Source organism: Felis catus, chromosome E1, assembly GCF_018350175.1.
Source record: "Felis catus isolate Fca126 chromosome E1, F.catus_Fca126_mat1.0, whole genome shotgun sequence".
In the NCBI taxonomy this organism is placed as follows: domain Eukaryota; kingdom Metazoa; phylum Chordata; class Mammalia; order Carnivora; family Felidae; genus Felis; species Felis catus.
The window spans coordinates 58,494,515-58,516,809 of record NC_058381.1 but is presented as its reverse complement, the minus strand read 5'-3'; the positions used below and the strand labels follow the sequence as shown (position 1 = coordinate 58,516,809).

The window sequence follows — 22,295 nt, the reverse complement described above, 5'->3', positions numbered from 1 at the left end:
CCTGTAGAACCTTTGGACTCTCGAACGGGGCGACAGAAATGTGTGTTGTTGTAAGCCATCGGGCTTGGGCTTGTGGCGGGTTGTCACGGCAACCCTGGGACAGCAGCACAGTTGCCCGAGGCCTGCCTCCCGCCCGCCCCTCACAGACCCCTCGGGCACAGGGCGCCCAACGGGCCACGCCCCGCTGAGCCTGGGAAACACGCCCGGAGTAACAAGGCAGTTCGGGGCCCGGCCTGTGCCCGCCGGTACCTAGGTTCCCGGTGCCAACACCGCGGGCCCCCAGGCTTCCCTCGGGCGGCCGGTGGGGTGCGGGGAGGGGGAGAGAAAGGGGCAGGATGTGGTTCAAGGACCAAACTGGAGAGGCCATGATGCTCAAACGCATGGTTCCAAGTTTAATGTTTTCCGAAAGAGCACCGGGACAGCATAAAGCAGCAGGTGGACGCTCCACTCACCAGCACGCCCATAGAAACACCGTTTTGAAAGTCTGACCAGCAGAAGTCCTTCAGAGGGAAGGAGGCACGGGGCCCAGACCCGGTGGCCCGGCCCCCGGGAGGGCAGAGGGATGGGTCAAGGCCAAGGGTCACCAGGGAAGGACCGACCCTTTCCTGAGGGAAGGAAGGTTCCCGGTAGGGGCTTAGGGGCCCGAGCAGGTAGGAGAGGGACCTTGGCCTTGGGCGTTAACGGAGAGAGGCAGGGAAGGGCCACCGGGCCAAAGTCAGCCACGGGCCAGAGCACCAAATCTAGGCAGCAGCCGCTTCGGGTGTTTCTACACCCCACCTCCCAGAGAGGGTTCTGACTCCAGTGCTTCAGACGTGCTTCTCTCCTGGTCAGAGGGACGGTGCCCCGCGGGGGCCCCGAGGCAGGCAGAGCCTTCCAGCCCCTTCCGGCTCTTCCCTGCCCCCGGGGCCCAGAGGAAGGCCCTCCCGCGGTGTCCTAGGCTACTGGTCAAAGAGGCCTGGGGGAGAGCACTGAGCCCTCAGGGAAACAGGACTGGAGATGGTGTGCAGGGAGCTTGTATAGCAAATATTATATAACCACGACAGCTGTTACAAAACTATGGCTCCAGTGCCTTCCATGGCTGACCCGTCTGAGAGGAGGAGTGGAAAGCCAGCGCCAGGGTGGCGGGCGTGAAGGCCCTGCCCAGGGCTCCGGGGCAGCCTGGGGCCGTGGGGGCAGAACCACGCCAGATGGATGGCTCTGCCTTGGTTGTGCTGAGCAGACCCAGGGACTCCCGAGGTCCCCGGCTGTTGTCAGGAGTCTGCGGGTTCCAACAAGCAGGCTGTTCATCTCAGCCCAGAGGCCGAGGCCCAGGGCTTGGCTGCCCTGCTGAGAGCTGACATTCGCTACCCCCCGCCCCCGGCCACCCCCCCACCTGGCTGTTGTGGCTCAGACAGACCAGCCGAACCCTCGGGGCAAGGCCGTGCCGACCCCAGGACGTGGAGGTCAGTCCAGCGGTTGCCAAAGAAGGCTCATGAATGGCCGAGGAGGACCCCACGCCCTCTGCCCCCCTCCCCCGTGGCCCGCAGCGTCCACGTCGGGTCTCCTCTAGCAGGAGGCTCATGCAAGCTCAAGCTGGAACGGCCTCCCCGGGGAACCGGTGCGGCCCGGTGGGAAGGCAAGAATCACAATGCCTCCCTCTTCCCACACCCGAGGTTGCTTCTTTTACAAACTTTACAATTTCCTTAATTACTTCCAGCCACGGGAGGGAGCGGGATGACTCTGGGACACCCTGCCCCGTGGCCGCGCGCCTGCTGGGTCGCCTGGGGATACGTGCACGGAGGGGAGCCGCCCCCGCCCCCCCCCCCCCCCGCAGGTGCCCACCCGGGAGCCCCCAAGGCCTGGAAGCAGAGCCGATTCGCTTCCCCTTCAGCGAGGGGCGTGGTGTGGAGGGCCGAAGCTGGGCAGTGAGGCGGGGAAGCCAGGCCTGGGGGAGGGGCTGCAGCGAGACCCGTGCCCCCCACCCCTCCCCAGGCGGGGGGAGGGGGGGGACGCGGGGCCGGCGGGGCTAGGGCTCCAGGGCGTGCTTGACCAGGTAGCCGCTGAAGGTGATGTACGTGTCAAACTCGTCGCTGAAGATGGCGTTCTCCCGCTCGCCCTTGAAGAGACGCACCCACACCTCGTCCTGGTCCCGCAGCTCCAGCATCAGGCTCTGACTTTGCATGATGCTGCGGTCGCTCACCTGGGCAAACAGGATCACCACCTCCTCCCCGTTCTTCATGATGTGCAGGTACGTCTCCTTCTGGTTCCAGGTGTGCACGTTGAGGGTGAAGAAGTAGATGCCCGGCACGTAGCAGTAGAACTTGCCGGTGAACATGTTGAAGTGGCCGTAGAGATTCACGAACTCCGTGTCGAAGATCACCGTCTGGTAGTAGTCGTTGCTGTGGAGGGGCTTCTTCCGGCCCACCGAGAAGGCGGCGTAATGGTTCTTGCAGCGGTCCCCCGGGGCCCCCATGGACCCTTTCTGCCCTTTGGGGCCCGTGTGGCCCCTGGCGCCCGCGGAGCCTGTTTTGCCGTATTTCCCCTGCAAGCCTCGGTCTCCTCGGTCACCCTTCTCACCTAAAAGGGACGAGAGAGCAGGCGGCGTCGAGCAAAGCTGGCCCAGCCGCCACGGTGGTTCTATTTTCATCCAGAAGCCTTCATTTTTTCCCCCTCTGGAAAGTGCTGGCCAAGCAAAGGGAACATGTGGGTTTGTCCAAAAGCGGCAGGCGCTGCGGCCGGGCCCACGGCCGACTCGCAGCAAATGAACTGCAGATGTCGGGCTCGCCCGGGAGCTTCCCGGTCAGATTTTTGCTGGGCTGCGCGAGGTTATCCGGACCGCGGCGGCCGCTGGCATTTCAGAAAGCGGGCTGGGGGCGGGGGGTGGGGTGCTGAGCCCCAGAACAGAGGACACAGAGGCTCGGATGCAGCCGGGGGCGGGGGGGGGGGCGAGACCCTGGTCCTGCGGGCCGCTTCCTTCCAATCTGTCCTCTTGGAAAGGGGACAGAGCCTCGGATGGAATTTCCTCCTCCTCCACCTCTAGAGGTCAGCCTGCCTCTGCTCTGTGCCCTGAGGGGCGGCCCGCCTCATCCACCCTAAAGACCACCATCTTCCTGGGGTGCCTGGGTGGCTTAGGTCATGATCTCACAGGTTCATGTGAGTTCAAGCCCCGCATCGGGCTCCACGCTGACAGCACGGAGCCTGCCTGGGATTTTCTCTCTGCCCCTCCTCTGCTCTGTCTCTCAAAATAAATAAACTCAATTTAAAAAAAAAAAAAAAAAAAAAAAAGACTACATCCTCTCCCCCTCCCCCCCCCCCGCCCCCCGCAGAACAGAGCACTCCCCACCCCCACCCGGGAGAAGGTCCCCTCGGTGGCTTGGCAGCAGCCTGACCTTTCAGGATGGTGATGTTGATCTGCGGCACCGGGACGGCCTGGAACACGGGCGTGCCGGGGTCACAGCAGCGGAAGCATCGGGAAGCCGGCTCGTCCTCCCCCTGCCTGGGGCTGTATTTTTCATGGTTCTTTTCATCCCTAAGGGAATAAAGACGTTACCGTGGAAGCCAAGAGCTCTCTGAGCTGGGACCTCTTCTCTCTCCTGCTGCCAGGGGGTCTGGTCTAACCTGCTTGCCTCCCCTCTCTCCTGGGCGTGCCAGGGCGTGCACTCGCTTTCCCTCGACAGAGGCAGCGTTGGCTCTTGGCGAAGTCTGGGACCCCTGAATGAAATTTCTGGAAGAGCCCCACCCCCCGCCTTCTGGTCACAGCAATCCTCACCAACAGCGATAACAAACACAGCAGTAATTTGCGGGCCGTGGGAGCCGAGCCCGGGCTGCTTGGAGAGCTCTGCCCCTCCGGGGGGGGTTTCAGAGGATGTGTGACAGTGCTGTGAACCCCCTCCATCAACTGTGGTTCTAGAAGATACTACATGAAGCTGACTCATTTGTAAATGAAAGGGCTCGGCCAGATCTTTACGGTTCCTTTGAGCTTTGAGCTGGAGACTCCACTCTAACATTTGCTACCCACGCTACAGGGGCGGCCGGGGTGGGGTGGCCGGGGACAGCTCCGTGCTGCCACCTCGCGGCCTCGCCCTGCGCTGCGCGGTGCTCTTTCTGGCTTCCCTGTTTGCTCCCAGGCTCTGGAGCTGAAGGTACCATCTCAGAGGTAGTCACTCCATCTCAAAAGGCCGGTTCCTTCTCTGCCTCCGCTCCTGCTTTTAAACCCCAGATACGGGGCGCCTGGGTGGCGCAGTCAGTTAAGTGTCCGACTTCAGCCAGGTCACGATCTCGCGGTCCGGGAGTTCGAGCCCCGCGTCGGGCTCTGGGCTGATGGCTCGGAGCCTGGAGCCTCTTTCCGATTCTGTGTCTCCCTCTCTCTCTGCCCCTCCCCCGTTCACGCTCTGTCTCTCTCTGTCCCAAAAATAAATAAACGTTGAAAAAAAATTATATAAAAAAAATAAATAAAAAAAAAATAATAAACCCCAGATAATCCAGGAAACGGATCTGCACACCCTAAATTCAGGCCCCACAAGTGCCAGGTGGGGACTCCCAGGTGGACCCCCGCCTCTTGCCGGAAGTCTCCATCTAGACCCCGCAAACCCCGCAGAGGTGATGTGTCCCAAAGTGTCGGCCCGTCACTGCGCCCCCGGAACCTTCTCCCTCCAAGCCTTCCTCACGTTACGGTCATCGGCCACCCAGAATGGAGCTTCAGGCTCATTTGGGAGATGTCTCTGGCCTCGCCACCACATTCTGAGGACCACGGGGCGCTGAGCAGTCAGCACCCCCCACCAAGGCACCTGCAGAAGCTGGGTCCTCAGGCCTCCCCATCTCTGGGGGACCGTCACCACTCTGACCGCCGTCCTGGAATCTGCCTCCCCCCACACCTCCCATCCATCTTCTCTGCCTTCTCCAGCCTTCTTTCTGGAACCCCAGGACCCTGAAACCTCTCCATGACATCCCCCGACATCCCCACCTTCTCCGTGATAATCGTCCATGACTCCCTGTAAGATTAAGTTCAGGAGTTCCATTCCCATTCCCACCCTCCACTACCCCAAAGCCACCCGGCCCGGCCGCAACTTCCCACACACCCTCCTTCCGCACCCGGATGCCCCCCGGGGGTCCTTCAAGATGAGGTCACTCCTCTGCTCGGTCCCCCCTCCCACCGCCACCCCAGCATTGCGGGCATACCTGTCCTACCTCACTGTTCACCACTCTGCTCCCCCATAGCCTCAGGGTTCCCGGAGGCCAGGGACTGTCATCTGTGCAGGTCCCCCTGTCCCTAGCGGATGGCCAGCCCAATATTAGAGGCTCAGTGTTCGTTGAGCGAAAAGAGAGAGGAGGAGGAGGGGGAGGAGGGGGAAGTGGAGGACGAGGAAAAGGAGCAGGAGGTGACAGATGTCACCGTGTGCCGCATCGCATGCAATTCCATCGTCCTGTAAAGCACACCTAAAGCCTGGGGCATCAGGTCGGCCCGAAGCTGAAACTAATGCAGAAAGTCAAAGCATCGGGCTGGAACCTCACATGCGAGGAACGACAGTTTTGTGAGTAACACCCTAGGCATTTGGTGTGTCCCTACAAAATATTCCCAGCGGCGCTTCTCAGAGCCCTGGAAGATACTCTCAAAGGACAAGGCCAGAATGGAAAGAACCCGAGGGCTGGGGTGGGGGGCTTGGTGTACTCTTTTTTTTTTAATGTTTATTTATTTTTGAGAGATAGAGCATGCAGGGAAGGGGCAGAGAGAGGGGGAGACAGAATCTCAAACGGGCTCCGCACTGTCAGCGCAGAGCCCGATGTGGGGCTTGAACCCACGAACTGTGAGATCACGACCTGAGCTGAAGTCAAGGGCCAGACGCTTGACGCGCTGAGCCACCCAGGCGCCCCTTCGGTGAACTCTTTATTTAAGGATGTGGCTGCAAAACCAAACAGACCCAATCCCTTTGGGGTTAGAAGGAGGAGGGGTACAGTGTTCGGTTTCAGGTAAGGCTCGCTGAAAGGGGAGATGGCTGGTCTGTCCTCAAGGATCGGCCCCCGCGAGGACCCTCCCTTGGCCTTGGCTGTTGCTCCCTCGCGTCCGGCCCCGAACGAGCGCCCTGCGGTGCTCCGGACCCCAGGTTCAACCCGCCAAGCCCGAGCGCCCGCGTGCACACCGCCCCGGTGTCTCACCTCTCCGCGTGGTCCAGCGGCGGCTCCTCGGTCCCCTCCTGCTCCTGCAGCTCCTGTGGGCCGCGCGGCGCACGGCCCAGCACCGGGCCACAGGCGAAGGCCAGCAGCAGGCAGCTCGCCAGCCCGAGTCTCAGTCCCCGGGAGCCCATGTTCCCGCGCGCCCTGCTGGGAAAGACACACGGGCAGGGACACGGGCTGGGAGGGGGCCCGCGGAGAGGCAACCGGAGGCGTGGCCAGACCCGCGAAGCCGGGAGGGGCTTCGGCCACGGCCCCTTCCGGGAGGGCGACCGCACACGGGCCGCCGCGCTCACGCGCTCCGCGCACACTCATGCACGCGCCCTCGCGTCCTCTTGCACGAGACACGTGTGCACCCGTGCACTTAGTGCCCTCGTGCTTACACACGTGCGCACGTATCCTCGGTACTCTCACACTCACGTGGACCCGTGCACTCGGGTACTCTCACACGTGCCAGCGTGCACACGTACACTCGGTACTCCCACGCGGCAGGTGCACACGATAGCTCACACTCTTACACGTGACACACTCTTGTACATACGTGCACACGCTCTTGTGCTCACACACTTTTGCACAGTCCTAACACATTTACTCGCGCTCACACACGCACACGCCTCCGTGCATACCCACGCGCCCCGTGTACATATTCTAACACACTTGACTCATTCACACACTCACACACTCCCACACGCATTCAGCACACTCAGTACCTGTGTATACGTACACTTTCAACACACTTGTACCCGTGGGCATGCTCACACAATTAACATGCACACCCGCGTACTCTCCCACCGGCACACACGTGTGCACGCACACACATGCACACACTCACATGCACTCACACACCGTCATGTGCGCACGTCCTCTGCCCCTGGAGCCTCAGCCAGTGGGCTGTGCAGGTGACCATTTATCAGAACAATAAGCACACTCCCGGATGAATGCGTGTGGTCACTGCCCTGTGCCGTAGGCATTGATGGGGAGGGAGGGAGGCTACGCATCTCACTCAGGGAGGGGGTGGGGTCCAGCCCTTGACGCCTCGGTCACTCATCAGAGCCAGCTCTGTCACATGTCTCTCATGGTGTTCTCAGGTGAACGCTCTGGACAGGTCCTCACCCAGTATTGAAAACAGTCCTTCTAGAAAGACACATCCACTGGGGGTCCCCAGTGAGCCCATTAGGAGGCAGTGCTTGGGCTTAAAATAGGCAAAAAAAAAAACCCATCCTATCCACTTCCACCATTAGAGCCATCTCCCCCAGCTAACGTGGGGGAGCTTCTGGATGGATAGATAGACAGCTAGATGGCCTTGACTGCTTCTGGTGGGTTGGGAAACCTCCCCACTGCAGGAGTGAGTAACTAGCCAATCCCAGCCAAACTTTGTTCACCAAAACATACAATTCAACACCTCGAAGGGCCTGCCAGGACGCCCTGCCCAACACTTTCAGCTGCCCAGTGAGAGACAGAGGCCCAGTGACGATGAGAACCGCCCTCCCCTTGAAGCCAAGTTAGGAGTGGGATCCAGGTTGTTACTGGCAGGCAAATCGCAGAAGGTTCGAGGTCTGATTTTCCTTCAGTTCCTCCTTTATGTTTAAGGAGAATTAAGTACTGAGACAGATTTTGGTTTTTGTCAGTAATTATCCACCCAGATGAACGTTCCTTTCGCTGATCATGGGAGGCCGTGGACTTCCCTCAAACACCCCGTTGCTCAGAGGCCTTGTAGCTGGTAGGTCGACTCGGGGGCTTTGTTCTTTATTCTGTGTGTTGGTGGGCTTGCTGTTATAGCTCTGCGGAGAGGGTGCTCCGTTAGCCCTCCCTGCTGGAGCCCCCGTGCCAAATAAAGACAACATGGGGGAGGCAGACGGCCAGGAACCAGAGCCCTGGGATAAAAGGCAGAGGCCAGAGGTTCTCCAGATGGATCCTTGGAGATGTAATGAGCCTCTGCGCTAGGGAGGCTGCGTCCCCAGAAAACCCCTCCTTCCTTGTCACCCACACCTCCGCCAAGTCTTCAGTTGGCTGCAGCACTCCCCACCTCATACACCGCAGTGGATTAGCTGGGCCTCCCTACCTCTTAGTTCTCTACCAACCAGCTATCCCTCCCAAGCTCCAGGACCCAGTAGAGCTTCCCAATGACCAAGAGACTGCTTGGACAAGCCCCCCACTCAGAATCTCTACTGTACGTGTTTATGTGAATTTATAAAATACATATTAAAATTATCTATCCGTCTATCTATTCATCCATCAATCCATCCATCCATCCATCTATCCATCTATCCATCTATCCATCCTTCCTTCCATCCATCCTTCCACCCATATATCCATCCATCCATCTACCCATCCATCCATCCATCCACCTATCCATCCATCCTTCCTTCCATCCATCCATCCATCCACCCATCTATCCATCCATCCATCCATCAATCCATCCATCTATCCATCTATCCATCCTTCCTTCCATCCATCCTTCCATCCACCCATCCTTCCTTCCATCCATCCATCTATCCATCCATCCATCCATCTATCCATCCATCCTTCCATCCATCCTTCCTTTCATCCATCCATCCACCCATCTATCCATCCATCCATCCATCAATCCATCCATCCATCCATCTATCCATCCATCTATCCATCTATCCATCCTTCCTTCCATCCATCCTTCCATCCACCCATCCTTCCTTCCATCCATCCATCTATCCATCCATCCATCCATCTATCCATCCATCCTTCCATCCATCCTTCCTTTCATCCATCCATCCATCCATCTACCCATCCATCCATCCATCCACCTATCCATCCATCCTTCCATCCATCCTTCCTTCCATCCATCCATCCATCCATCCATCCATCCATCCACCCATCTATCCATCCATCCATCCATCAATCCATCCATCCATCCATCTATCCATCTATCCATCCTTCCTTCCATCCATCCTTCCATCCACCCATCCTTCCTTCCATCCATCCATCTATCCATCCATCCATCCATCTATCCATCCATCCTTCCATCCATCCTTCCTTTCATCCATCCATCCTTCCATCCATCCATCCATCCATCTATCCACCCATCTATCCACCCATCCATCCATCTACCCATCCATCCATCTATCCATCCATCCATCCATCCATCCACCATTTATGCCTGACAGGCCATACGTGACACCCCACTCTTCAGCTACCTTGTACAGCACCCCTCATCCTGTGCCCAAGCTCCCTACTTTGCAAACACTAACATACACACATACCACCTGGGAAACCTAGTTTAAATGCAGGTTCTGATTCAGAAGGTCTGGGATAGGGCCTTGAGGGTCTGCACTTTCAAAAAGCCCAGATGCTGCCAGTGCTCCTAGTCCTCGGACCATACTTTGAATCCCAGCTTCAGCCGTGCTCCCCAAACTCCTGGCATCTGTCCATCTGTATGTATCCTTCTCCCCTGGCCAAGAGTTCCCCTTCTCGTCCTTCTACTAAAAACCAGCCTTGTTGGGCCACCAGTGCACCAGGCGCAGCCCTGAGCATCCACCCCAGGCATCGCTTCAGTGCATCCTTCTAGCCCGGTAAGTTAGGGTTAGGTCTGAGAACACGTCCTCATTAGCAATTCTTACCCCGACATAGGCCTCAGAGGGACCTCCAGTGAATCCTTTAAGAAGACAATACTCATTCGTTATTACACCAACCTTACAGACGAGCAAACAGAGACGTAGAGAAGTTATTAGCCTCAGACTGCCCAGTCTTTAAGCGGGGGCTGGTGGGGGACACTGGTTTTGACTCAACAGGCTGTCCTCAGATCACATCATTATCCTACCTGGTCCTCCAGACCAAAGCCAAGTGCTTCCCCTTCCTCCCGACGCCTTCCCAGACCCTCAGCTGCCAAAACCTCTCCCTCCCCTTTTTAAACTTTGTTTTTCCTGTTGTCTTATTCTGCAGAGTTTTGCTTGGCCCGTAGGATTCTGCAGGCAGCCCGTGACCTCCTAGTCGTGTTCCTCTTGGACCGGCCAAGCATCCTGCAGCACCCTGAACTTGATTGCTACTCAACAAATATTTGTGAAATGGAGTTTTCTAAAGTTGTTTATTTCCCTTCTTCTGTATTTCCTCTGTTTTTCCTCGGCCCCTCAATAATTACTTTTTTTTTTTTTTCTGTAAATGCCAAGCTTGCATCACTTAAAAGGAAAAGAGGTTTTCCTTTCTTTAAACCTTTTTCTTCCTGAATCCAAAGTAATATATATTCATTTGGGGAAAGTCAGGAAATAACAACAAACACACATAAAAAGCTACCTTGGATTCTTTTGTCCCCAGGGTTTCTCAACCTCAGCACTACTGACATTTGGGGCTGACTCACTCTTTGTTGTGGGAGGTTGTCCTGTGCGTTTGCAGGATATTTATCAGTATCCCTGGACTCCACATACTAGATTCTATTAACACGCCCCACTCCCAGTGGTGACTGACAGCCAAAGATGTCTCCGGACTATGCTGCATGTCCCCTGGGAGGCAAAACTCCCCCCCCCCCTCCCCAGCTGAGGATCAGGGCTCTGCCCCCAGTGGGAGCCCCGTTTGGCGTGTTGGCTTGTCTCTTACCAGTCTGGAAAAGGAATTTTCTGGACTTTGATCGGAAGAGGTGGGGACGAGGACGCAGCCGACCTAAGGGGGATGATATCAATGGGGACAGAGCCAGCAAAGAGTCCCAGGCGCCAGGCTGACGTCGTGAGGGCAGCAGAGGCTGGTGATTCTCCTCAAGAACCTCCTCTTTGGGGCCAAAGCAAACCGTGAGTGAAATCTTTTTCCTTCTTCAAAAATATCTTCAGAACCCGGACGCCTGGGTGGCTCAGGCGGTTAAGCGTCTGACCTCAGCTCGGGTCACGATCTCAGGGTTTGTGGGTTCGAGGCCAGCGTCGGGCTCTGTGCGGACAGCTCGGGGCCGGAGCCCGCTTCGGATTCTGTGTCTCCCTCTCTGTCTCTGCCCCTCCCCCGCTCATGCTCTGTCTCTCTTTCTCTCTCAACAATAAATGAACATTAAGATAGAAGAAAAAATTTTACCAAAGGCCACAGAAAAGTCAGCATCACGACACCACCATTTTCGTAACTTTTGGGCAAAAACAGTATTGCCCAACATCCAAACCAAACTTGCCTCCAAATCACTTTTAGCAATTTCCAGTGAAATGAAGTCACCTACAAAGGGTGAGGCTCTGCCCCCAGTAGGGTGACTCAGAAGAATATACACACACACAGCAAAGGCAGGTCCCGGAGGCGGGAATTCTCCGCCAGCCGTGGACAACCCTCACCGGCCCACACGGCCCGGTCTCCAGGCTGCCTTGTGGTCAAGGCCTCTGAGGCCAGCTCCAACGTGACTCAAGTTCCCGACTTGCCCTTCTGAAACCCTGTGAAGAAATTCATCTGCCAAATCCCACGTCAGCTCGGTGAACTCCATTTTTCTCCCGTTTCTGCCCCAGACTCTCCAGCTGGGGGTCTCCAGCTGCTCTCCCCTCGGCCCTGCCATCTGCCTCCTGCTTACCCTCCCCCGAAGGAAGAACCCCCCCCCTCCCCGGGTAGGAGTGGGGGTGCGGAAGGGGGAAATGGGCCCATGGCAGGGTCTGGCGGAAGCCTGAGAACACATCCTCGTTAATGATTCTCATCCGTTTGGGGCACCCGGGTGGTTCAATGAGGGGAGCATCTGACTCTTGATTTCAGCTCAGGTCATGATCCCAGGGTCGTGGGATCGAGCCCCGTGTCGGACTCCATGCTGAGCTTGGAACCTGCTTGAGACTCTCTCTCCCTCTCTCTCTCCACCCCTCTCCCCAACTCAGCACTCTCTCTCTCTCTCTCTCTCTCTCTCTCTCGCTCTTTTGCTCTCTCTGCCTCCCTCTTTAAAACAATAATAGTAATTTTCACCCCCTTCTCAGACCTTTTGTGGACACGGGGTAAATCCTTCAAGCAGACGGAATTCATACCCACGTTCAAGTTTCCTGGTGTCTGTTCAAGACGGGCCCCACCCACCCCCACAGTGTCCCGCCTGCCTGTGCTCTGATGGGAAACTCGCAGAGTTTGGGCACCACATGTGTGCATTTTTGCCTCGATGCCACACCCAGCCCAGTGCCATTTGACAAAAGCATTTATGAAGTTTTCCCTCTTCCGAAATGCTCATCGGGTGGCCAGCTGTTCGGGGAGACAAGGAGCCTAGGACCTCCCTGGATTGGAGGAAGCTTAGAAGACAAGTCCCACGGCCCCTGCGGCTCGAGATTTCCTCTTGGCAGAAGGCGTCACATGGGCCTGGCTTACTGAATGCCCACGATTTGCCCAGCCTTGCGTCGGAACTCAGGAGAAACCGACTCCACCACCAGTGAGGTTTCCTCCCTGACCTCGAGAAGATTACGGTCCAGCGAAGGAGACGGACGGACAGACGTGTACCGTGTAGCTCGGGACGGGACAGAAATTGTCGAATCAAAATGGTGAGCGGGTAAACATCCCGGGCCTGTGCGGTCCGGTGTGACCGCCGCTGGCCACGGCTGGCTATTTCATTTTTCAACGTTTATTTATTTTTGGGACAGAGAGAGACAGAGCATGAACGGGGGAGGCGCAGAGAGAGAGGGAGACACAGAATCGGAAACAGGCTCCCGGCTCCGAGCCATCGGCCCAGAGCCCGACGCGGGGCTCGAACTCACGGACCGCGAGATCGCGACCTGGCTGGAGTCGGACGCTCAACCGACTGCGCCACCCAGGCGCCCCTATTTCATTTTAAACTAACCGACTAAGATTCAAAACTTCAGTTCCTCTCCCACACTAGCCACGTTCCACGCCCTCCACAGCAACACGGCTTTGGTAGCTACCACGTTGGCCACAGCACAGAACAGAGCATTCTGATTGTGGCAGAAAGCGCTGTCGGACAAAACGTAACCGGCGGGGGGGAGGAAGCGGGACTAAGAACAAGCAGCCGGCCGGAAATCTGGGAGTCATTTGGGCTCCTTCCTCTCATGCACCCGCCACATTGAATCAGTCAGCGACCGCCTTGAGTGTCTCCTGACGGTCTCTTCTCCGTTCTACCATTTGCCTCTCTGTGATGCCTTCCAGGATCTCTGGCTGCATCCCAGACCTCAATACCCCCAAGACAAGTAACTTTGCCTGGCTTTTCTAGGGCCTGGACACCACCCCAAAATTTTACACGCGGCTCCCGAGGAAGCTTGGCACGAGAGGAGGACTGTCTCCCACACCTGATGGCGTCTAGGCCAAGAACGCAATTCGGCGTGGTGGGCAATCACTCCTTGCTTCAACGTGGCATCCGACATCCCTCCCCTATCTGCTTCTGCCACCTCCCTCTCCCCGGCATCCTGCCAGCCAGAAAGGGAGCCCCGAGGCTGCCCCTCTCTGCTTGGACATCTTTCTCCCACTGAGGAGATCCGAGCTCTCCAGCAGGACCTCTCCTCGATGTCGATCCTGGGGTGCCCAGGAAGGAGAAAGCGCCGTGTTGGGGCATCCCTCCGGCCCTGATGACCGTCAGGGTTTTCTCACACATGACATCTGCTTTCCTGCCCCAGACACCACGCATCACACTGATTTTCCACTTACGGAACTCCTCTGGTGACGGGAAGGAGGGAGGCAGACTGACTTCCAGTTGATGAATGACATTTGCTCACCAACTCCAGAAGCCCATTTAATATCGAATTTCCCCTTCTATAATCGGGCAGCCCAGTGGGTCTCAGGCCCTCTCCCGCTTTCCCCCCCCCCCCCCAAGCCCTGAAAAGGAAGCAGCAGTGGGCAGGATAAGGACCCCCTTACTGGAGGAACCTGGGTCAGTAAGGGTGGGGTCCCGGCATCCATGCCACTCGCTGAATCTCGCCCTTTCCCCTTCTCCTAGAAGCTGCTCTCTGGCTTAGAGAAGAAGGATTTATTTTCTAAGGTTTGGGGGTTTATTTGGTGACCTTCAAACACATGGCCAGGGACAGAGATGGGGTCTTTCTAGTTAATAAGCAAGAGCTTCCTTTTCCCTGCACAGCAGAGAGGCCTGGCTTGGGAGAAAACTGAAAAGAACAGAAGGCAAGAATCACCTCCCCCGGCCCCCACCCCATCTGCTGGGCGCCTGGCTGGCTCAGTCTCAAGAGCGTGTGACTCTTGATCTCGGGATCATGAGTTCGAGCCCCTCGTTGGGTGTAGAGATTACTTAAATGAATGGATAAAAACTTTATATTAAAAAAGGAAAAAGAATCCCTCCCCCGATTCCTAACACGTCTCCATCGCTCCTGGGGCAGCTGGGCCTCGGGAAGGAAAGGCTCACCCGGATGGAGAGGGGGCACCGTGTTGTGCCCAGGCCCTGAAAACAGTGAGACCACGTGGGCTGCCGGCGTCGGGCCTCCGGGGGCACCTGGCCAGCCCAGCCTCCACAGCTCCGAGTCTGTCCCGGTGCAAACAAAGACCTCCTTGACTAGAGCACTGTCCTTAGATCACCTCCCAGCTGCGAGGCCTTGGGCTGCAGGCCTGCCCCTGCTTTGAGAGCTGCGTGACAGAGAAGGGCCACTGACAGCTCGTGCCCCGCCGTGAGCCCGCTCTGCAGGTGGCCTGGCCCAGGGCCCACGTTCCCACAGCAGGGACGCCCTCTGGGAGGAGAGAACCTGGGAGTTCCAAGGCCTGTGTCCCACCACACCCGCCTCTTTACAAGAGGCTCTAACGTCTCGTTCTACTGAGGCCTGGACATCAATCGCCCCAACATCTCACAGACGCCTCCCGAGGAAGCTTGTCATAAGAGAGAACGTGGTCCCACACCTAAGGGCTTCTAGGCCAAGAACAGAATTTAGCTCAGCATGCAATCTGCAATCAGGACAGGGCTGGCCACCTCTTCTGTCCCCGCTCTGGCCCAGCCTGCCTCCCAGTGTTCATCCTTCACGGGCGCGCCCGCAGAGACGGGTGTCTACGGGGGCTGTGGCCTGGGCAGTCAGCCCCTCCCCCTCCAGACCCGCTGTCTGTCTGTCACTTTCTACAGTGACAGCTCCCTGAGATCCTCGTCTCCACTCCGGCCTGGCCTGAGGGCTTTTGTCCCACGTCCTCCGGAGCGGTAGCCACTAGCCAAGGGGGCCAGTAAAATTTGTTAAAATGAAGCGAAATGGAGAATTCGGTTCTCATCCACAGCAGGTGGTGGTAGGCGACCAGCCTCTCAGATGGCACACCTGGGACGACATCTCCACGATGGCAGAAAGTTCTACAGGACAGCCTGGGTTATCAGTCTTCTGAGCACCTGCGCTCCGCTCTGCCATAGACCCGCGAACCCCTGAATTAACTCCGCTCCTGTCCCCACCATACCCACTTCTGCAGCTACAGCGGCTGCCCACACAAGGGCGCCAGGCCGGAAATCTGGGGGCCACTCGGACCCCACCTCTCATGCACCTGTCACCTCTCATCCACCACCCAGCTTCCCCGGGGCCTCCGGTCCCCTCCTCGCTGGCCGGCCACCGCTTCCTTCCCATCTCTCCACTGCCCCGTCTCCCCTCTGTCTCCCCTCTGTCTCCCCTCTGTGTTCCAACCTGCTCACCAGAGAGGCACCTTGCAGAATCGCCAGTCTGAGTCCCGCCCTGGGTGGAAAAGGCTTCCCACGAAGTAAGGAAAGCGGGTAAACCCTGAGCGCCACCACCTGGCTCCTGCCTCGCCTCTGGCCAAGCTGCCCCCCTGCTCCCATCTGGAGCCGCTCGCAGACCCAACACAAGCCACACGCTCTCCTCCGTCGGTCCCTTCCCCGCCACCCTCTCCGTCGTGTGTTCTTCAGAGCCCGGTCTGGGGGCACTCCTCCAGGAAGGTGCTCCCCCAGCCTCCCGTAGGGTCTACACCCCCCGCCCCCGGACAAGGAGCCCCTCCAAGGCAGCTGTGTCTCCCCTCCTCGAGTCCCCAGTATCTGGTGTCTGATGTGCAACACAGAACTCCACGCTCAACCTTTCCGCAGAGCCAACATGCAACCAGGACTCTAGGATCCCACACTTCTTGCTAGGGCCTCAAGCCAAGGTGTTCAAATCTCTCTCTAGCTCAAGGTGGGGCTGTCTAGGGAGAGAGGAGGGAAGGGGGGAGAGTGGCCCAGGGTGCCCCACAGAGTGCCATCGCAAGGCTGAATCCTGGTGTGGCCATCTCCAGCCACCTTACCCTCAGAGGCTCCTCTTATCTGCGCTCAGAAAAATCTCCTGCTTCACAAAGGGCTACATCCCCTGCTTCCTTTAGCCAAGGTTCCAAGCTCCAGGGGACGCGTGCTTCGAGTAAAGGCAGGTAAATAAATAAATAAAGCGGGGAGGGGCGAGCGCAGCCAGCCGCACCAATTAGCAACCTCTGTAAACAGATGACTGTTTGCAGACGTGGAAAGACGTTCACGATGAGTGAAGGTCGGGTTGGAAACACACACACATCAGTGCCCGTCTGTGTGCTCAGCCGCCGAGATCTGAAGGCCACCCACCTGGCTGCTCACAGCAATTATCCCTGGGTGAGGAAAATAGGGATGTTTGCCATTTTCTTATTTTGGCTTCTCCGATTTCTTTCCCCTGCCATAGTTTTTTCACACGAAGTACACATTATTTTCCACTTAGAACAATGACAAATCAATCAGCCCCACCCTGGGGACGAAGAGCGCATTTTGTGGCTTCCGGGGGGGGGGGGGGGCGAGGAGAGGGGAGGGGACGCGGTAGAGAAGGAGAATGAAGGAGGGGCTCGGGGACAGTGCTGTGGCAAATCTGTGCCTCATCGAAGTGGGGACCGCGTGGAGTAGAAACTGCCCCGGAGCTCCGGCCTCGAGTTCCTGCACCAGCATTTATTAAGCGTCTGCTGTGTACCGGGCCGAGGGCTGGATTCCAGGGGCACAGTGCACCAAGGAGACACAGCCTACCCGGCCCCCTCCCGGGGAGCAGACCCCCTGGAGTTGCCACGGCTACAGGTTGGGCCAGGGAGGGCCATCTGACTCGGGCTAGAGTCAGGCCTGGTAGGGAGATCACGTTTCCCAGGAGGGAGCTCGTGTTCCGTCCCAGGCATGCCTCTCACTGCTGGCACCTGCTCCCGAAGGAAGCTGCCCGAGGCCTTGACACCAAAGGCAACGGTGCCGGATCCTTGAGACCCTCTTTAGGGATTCTGGGCGATGGCCTGGAGAGCTAACGGGCCCCCTGGGAGCAGCCTCGGCATTTATCAGAGATTCCTTCTAACGAAGCCCTACTACCATCACCTCAGCAAGCACCTACTACGTGCCGGGCTCCGGGCACCGTGCTTTCTGGACGCCATTGAACCTGACCCCTCCAGTGCGCCCGAATGGTGAGCAAGTGGGCGCGGAGGGAAGGAGTGCCCGCCCCAGGCCCCACAGCGGGGAGGTGCTGGTGCTCAGGTATGTGTGACAGCACAGTGCCTTTTCCACTTCACCTCCGGCGGCCTTTGGAAAGAGGCCGGGTAGGCAGGCGCATCCTGCCACCCCACCCCACACCCGCTTGGCTCACTTGGTCAGAGCTGCAGCAGGGGCGGTGGCATCGGCTCTGGGGGGTCTCTCCACCAGCCGAGCCCTTGCATTCATTCTTCATTCATTCATTCATTCAGCAGGTTCTTGGGCACCTATTCTGTGACAGGCGTGGCACGAGGCACGGGGCGGGGGGCGGTGGGGGGCGGCAACCGTCTCCACCGAGGCCGTGCGCTGAGACCTCGCTGGCAGCAGGCTGCCGGCATCTTAAAACCCACCACTGAGTTTAATCCCTTTGGATTTAGGCACAGGATCACCAGGAACCACCCCGCCCCATACCTCAAAATGTAAGAGGCGTGGGAGGTGTGGTCCGTCGTTGAACGTGCGTTTTTAGAGCATCGCTCTTGCAGGGCGGAGAGAACAGTCCATTGGTGAGCTCCGGAAGGGAGAGAGAGAGAGGGGAGGCCACGTGGTGGAGGGGTGGCAAATGGTTTCATCGGGCCCCCAGTGCTCTCTGAGGGACAGAGGCCGACCGGAGGGCTGGACTGCAGAGGAACCTGAGGCCAAGTGCAGCCAGCAGGAACCAGTGGTATGACCAGTTGCCGTTGCGGCGGGAGCAGCCTGGGTGACCTGTGTCCGCCCATCCTTTGGGGTGCTGCTGGGGATCGGGCTCGCGGGGAGCCCTAGTGGAGGCTCCTGCAGAGAAAGGCCTGGAAGCAAGAGAGTGCAGGAGCAGAGGGTGGAACGGAAAGGTGGGCGTCAGGCTCCAGCCCACCTCCCCAGGTGCCGGGGTCTAGCTCTGTTTGCTCCCTAGGACCGCGATTGGTTCTTCCCCAGGAGCCATGGGTCTTGCTGTCATAGCCCTGGCTCTGCGGGGAGGGGGGCTGCGCTCAATGCCAGAGGAATTGAAGGGCCCCATGGCCACCCCGAAAGCCACCGGGACCTACTCGTCTCTCTCCGGAATCCGCTTTCAGACTCCTCCCCAGGGGAAAGGGCCCAAGTGTCTCTGAACACACCCCATTCCCCAACTCTACAGCCCAGCCCCAGAAACCTGCAGGGCAAAGTTGCCGGGCCCAGCCCGCTTCCGGCCTGCACCCGCCTGCGAATCCACCAGGGCTGGCAACTGGCCCAGGAGAGGTCTTTCTCCCTCCCCGGTCCCCAGGGCAGAGGGCGGCTGGTAACCAGATGTCCCCATTCGGGGTGGGGGTGCCACTCAAGGCAAAAGGTTTAGGGCGTTCCCCATGTATGGCTCTACCAGCGGCCAGCAGGAGACACTGACCAAGCCCGGGGCACCTTGACTCCCGCACTCCTCCAGCCCCCCCCACCCTGCCTGCCCCCGCCTGTCTGCCTCCTTTCCCGTCCTTCCTTCCCATCCTGCCTCCCTGCCCACAATCTCCAACTCTGCTCCGTCTTGTTTCAAGGAAAATTCCTACAGGAGCCAGGGAGATGGTCAGACACTGAGGCCCAGCCTGGCCCACGGCCATCCTGACAGCCATCCCGGACGGGGCAGGACGCCCCGCAGGAGGCCTGCGCCAGTCCCGTCCAGAGCCGGACAAGGGGTCGACTGCAGGGGCCTCCAGGGCAGGCCGGAGACACCCTGGTGGGCAGTAAGGGGGGGCCTCCGCACCTCCGCCCACACCCATTCCACTTTGAGCCCAGTCCTAGAAAGCAAGCGTGGGCAAGAATGAGTGACTAGAGGGGACGCCGGGAGCTCACGTCTCCCGCTCACAGCCCCGAGTCCCTCCCCGCGAGGCTGAAGGACAAGGGTCCGAGGACCCAGGCTGCCACAGCAGAACTCCCCCCAGCAGGGCCCCGAGCACCCCAAACCCCAGGCTCGCTGGGCTGCCTTGAGGGAGTGGAGAGAAGCGCCTTGCGCACGCCTCGATGGTCCTTTTCCACTCTGCCCTCCAGGGGGGCGGCCGGTTCCTTGCACCGTGCGGGGGCTCAGGGAGACGCCCTCGTTCCTGTCCAGGGAGCTGCCTTAGTCTCCCTCGACTTTAAGAGAAGGCGGATTTCAGCAGGTAAAGACAGGAAAAAAAATTAATAACCCTAGGCCCACGGAGTTGTCACATCACCAAGAAGGAGTGCCGGGGGTGGGGTGGGGGGAGGTATCACCTCCACCTAAATATCTGGCCTCTCGGGGCAGGGAGGTGAGGCTGCTTCTAAATACCCATTTTCCTCTTCAGTGGATCCACAGACAGGGCTGCCTTAGGCAGTGAGTGCAGGAGGACCTCTCTATTCTTCCTTTCCTCTGTGAGCTGTCACCGCCACCCTGCCCCGGGGCCCTCAGCCACCCCCAGCGCCAGGAGCAGGGTCCCACACAAGGGGCTAGCCCCTGAAGACATAAACCCAATGGCAAGCTTCTGTCCGGTGAGGACACCCAGCAGCACGACTGTATCTACAAAATTCTTTTCATCTTTGTTTTGATGGGTGAAGTTCAGTGCCAGAATATTTGGTTTATGAGTCATGCTAATTATAGCTGGGGGTGGGGAGGGCCCAAGGCACCAGGAAGAACAACAGAAAGCACGTTCTGAAAGATTATGCTGGGTTGCCCTGGATAGGAAGGTTTACAGCCCGGGAATGAAGAGGGGAGACGTCTGTGCACCTTTCTGGGATCAGGTCAGCTTCTCACTGTCCACCTGTGAGGGTGCCTCTCGCTGGCTGGCTGCACATGTCCCGGGCAGGCAGAGGCCTCCTCTGGCCGGCTGGAGCCCCACCAAAGATCCCCCCTGCACCCGTGTTTCTCTGTCTCCTTGACCTGCTGCTCACTGGGAACACCAGAGGCTGGAGAAGGGAGAAGGGGGAGGGAGAGAACCAGAGGAGACGGCAGCATTCCTGGGAAACGGAACCCGGCTGTCCGTCCTGCCCCTGGGCGCTTTCTCCGTGGACAGCTGGGAAATGGATTTTTGCAGATGTGAGAAGCTCAGGTCCCAGCCTCAGTTTGGAGAGCTGGGCATCCTGGAGCAAGTTACATGCCCTCTCTGGGCACAGAGATGCTGGTCCTCCATCGGGTCCTCTATCTGCTGTCTGTGAGCAAGTCACGAGCCTCTCTGAGCTCTTCGGGGGTGAGAGTGACGTTGATGGAGTCATCGAGAATCCACGTTTGCTCAGCGCCTGCCGTGTGGGACACACACACGCGCGCGCGCGCACACACACATGCACACGCACACACGTGCACCCATGGCCGCCGCCATTTTTATTGCCATTATCGTAACAGGTTACCCTAAGCTCCTCTCAGCTCTCAGGTCAAGGGAGGGGGAGGAACACAGGACAGGAGAACCCAACCCTCTGCCCCCCATCTCCCCTTCCTCTGAATTTCTTCCCTCCTCCTGTTGCTGGGAACACTGGGCAGGCTTCCCCTTGTAGCAAACACAACAGTCAAATGCAATCTAGTTGTGACCTTGCATGTGGGGCTGGCTGCGTGCTTTCCTACCCTATAAAAAGCAAAGGCCCGGCAGCCTTCGAGGACCTCACGTCCTCCCCCAGGGACCTGGGGTGTCATTCATGGTTGAGAAAACTCAGTTTCCCAGGACACTCCTCATTTTCAAAGCTCAGAAAGAAGGATCTCCAGTGTGCCAAACTGCCTCCATTCCTGGAAATGAAGTGACATGGAAGGGACGGACAAGTCGCAGAGGGAGGCCGCTTCCTCCGATGGACCGGGAGGGACCCCGGAGGGCCCGTGTGCACCCCCAGAGGACACGGGGCTGCCCAGGAGTCGGCACACTGGGAGCCAGGCTAACATGATGGGGGTGCCCAGGACAGGTGGGGACCACACCTGTCCCCATGGAGCGCCTAGAAGAACAGGGCGGTGCATGCTGGCTCGACCCAGGGAGCTGTTTGAGGTCCAGAGACTCAAAGACAGCTGGGTGACTCGGCCCCAGGCCAGGCATGGTTCTCAGTGGTGCAGGCAGCCCAGGAGCGTCCCCAGGGAAAGGGACGTTATTCTCCCCTGTTCAGACTGATTTTCCTCCAGGAGCACCAAGACCATCAGATGCCGGGGCCAAAGTCAGCGTTTCCTGTTCTGTGTGGGGTCCAAACTGGCCACCGCGGGGCAAACCTGTCTCTCAGGTGACCCAGGCAATATCGGGGCGGGGCCCCCCTCGGGACAGCGGGGACTCGGGTGCCACTCCTTTTCCTCTCACACCTCGAGAAGTGTGAAGCAAGATAATCAGCCCACAAACACGAGGGGAGGCACGGTCACCCCCGACGCCATCCAGCTGCCACAGAGCCCCTGCTCGCTCGTCACAAGGGGAGACCGCGACCCGGAGCCGCGGAACAGGAGCGGAGCGGCCCCCGTGGCATCCCGCCCGCCAGAGCCGCCACCTACCTCCGGCCAGCGTCCTGGGGCGGCCTCTCGGGCTTAGAGCATCTCCCAGCAGCGTCGTAGCCTCCTCCCAGCCAGGTCGGAGGGGGCAGAACAGCCTGGTCAGCGGAGAGAGCGAGAAGGAAGGAAAAAGTCCTCCGGGAAGAAGGTGCAGAATGGGGGCGGGGGGGGGGGGCGCGCGGGGGCAGCCACCCGCCGGTCCCTGCCTTCCCGGCACCTTGACCTCCTCCGTTCCAAGGTCTCTCTGGCCAGAAGCGGAAGCGCGGTTTCTCGAAAGTAAAGGAAGAGCTGAAGAGAGCGGGACAGACTCATAAAGAGCAAACCCCGGCCAGATGTGAGCGGGGCCGCGGAGCCTCCAACGCTCCCAGTGCGTATTATCCAAACAGCAGCCGCCGAGGATTAACTGTGTGTGTGCCCGGCGGGCAGGGGAAAGCCAGCGCTGCC

At 58.7% G+C, this 22,295-nt stretch overlaps 1 protein-coding gene across 2 annotated transcripts; it reads right to left on the bottom strand.

Annotated features, from left to right (window-relative positions):
- Positions 1-369: 369 nt before the first annotated feature.
- Positions 370-22,295, bottom strand: C1QTNF1 (C1q and TNF related 1). 2 transcript variants are annotated; one of them, XM_011289419.4, is made up of 5 exons: positions 22,069-22,295; positions 21,855-21,949; positions 6,133-6,297; positions 3,369-3,508; positions 370-2,556 (listed from the first exon to the last, which is right to left on the bottom strand). In XM_011289419.4, exons 3-5 carry the CDS (start codon positions 6,279-6,281, stop codon positions 2,006-2,008), a joined length of 840 nt encoding a protein of 279 aa, XP_011287721.3. In that variant the 5' UTR covers positions 6,282-6,297; positions 21,855-21,949; positions 22,069-22,295; the 3' UTR covers positions 370-2,005. The 2 variants fall into 2 exon arrangements, with proteins under 2 accessions (XP_011287721.3, XP_023099963.1); XM_023244195.2 differs by having other exon boundaries at positions 6,133-6,294; positions 22,069-22,294.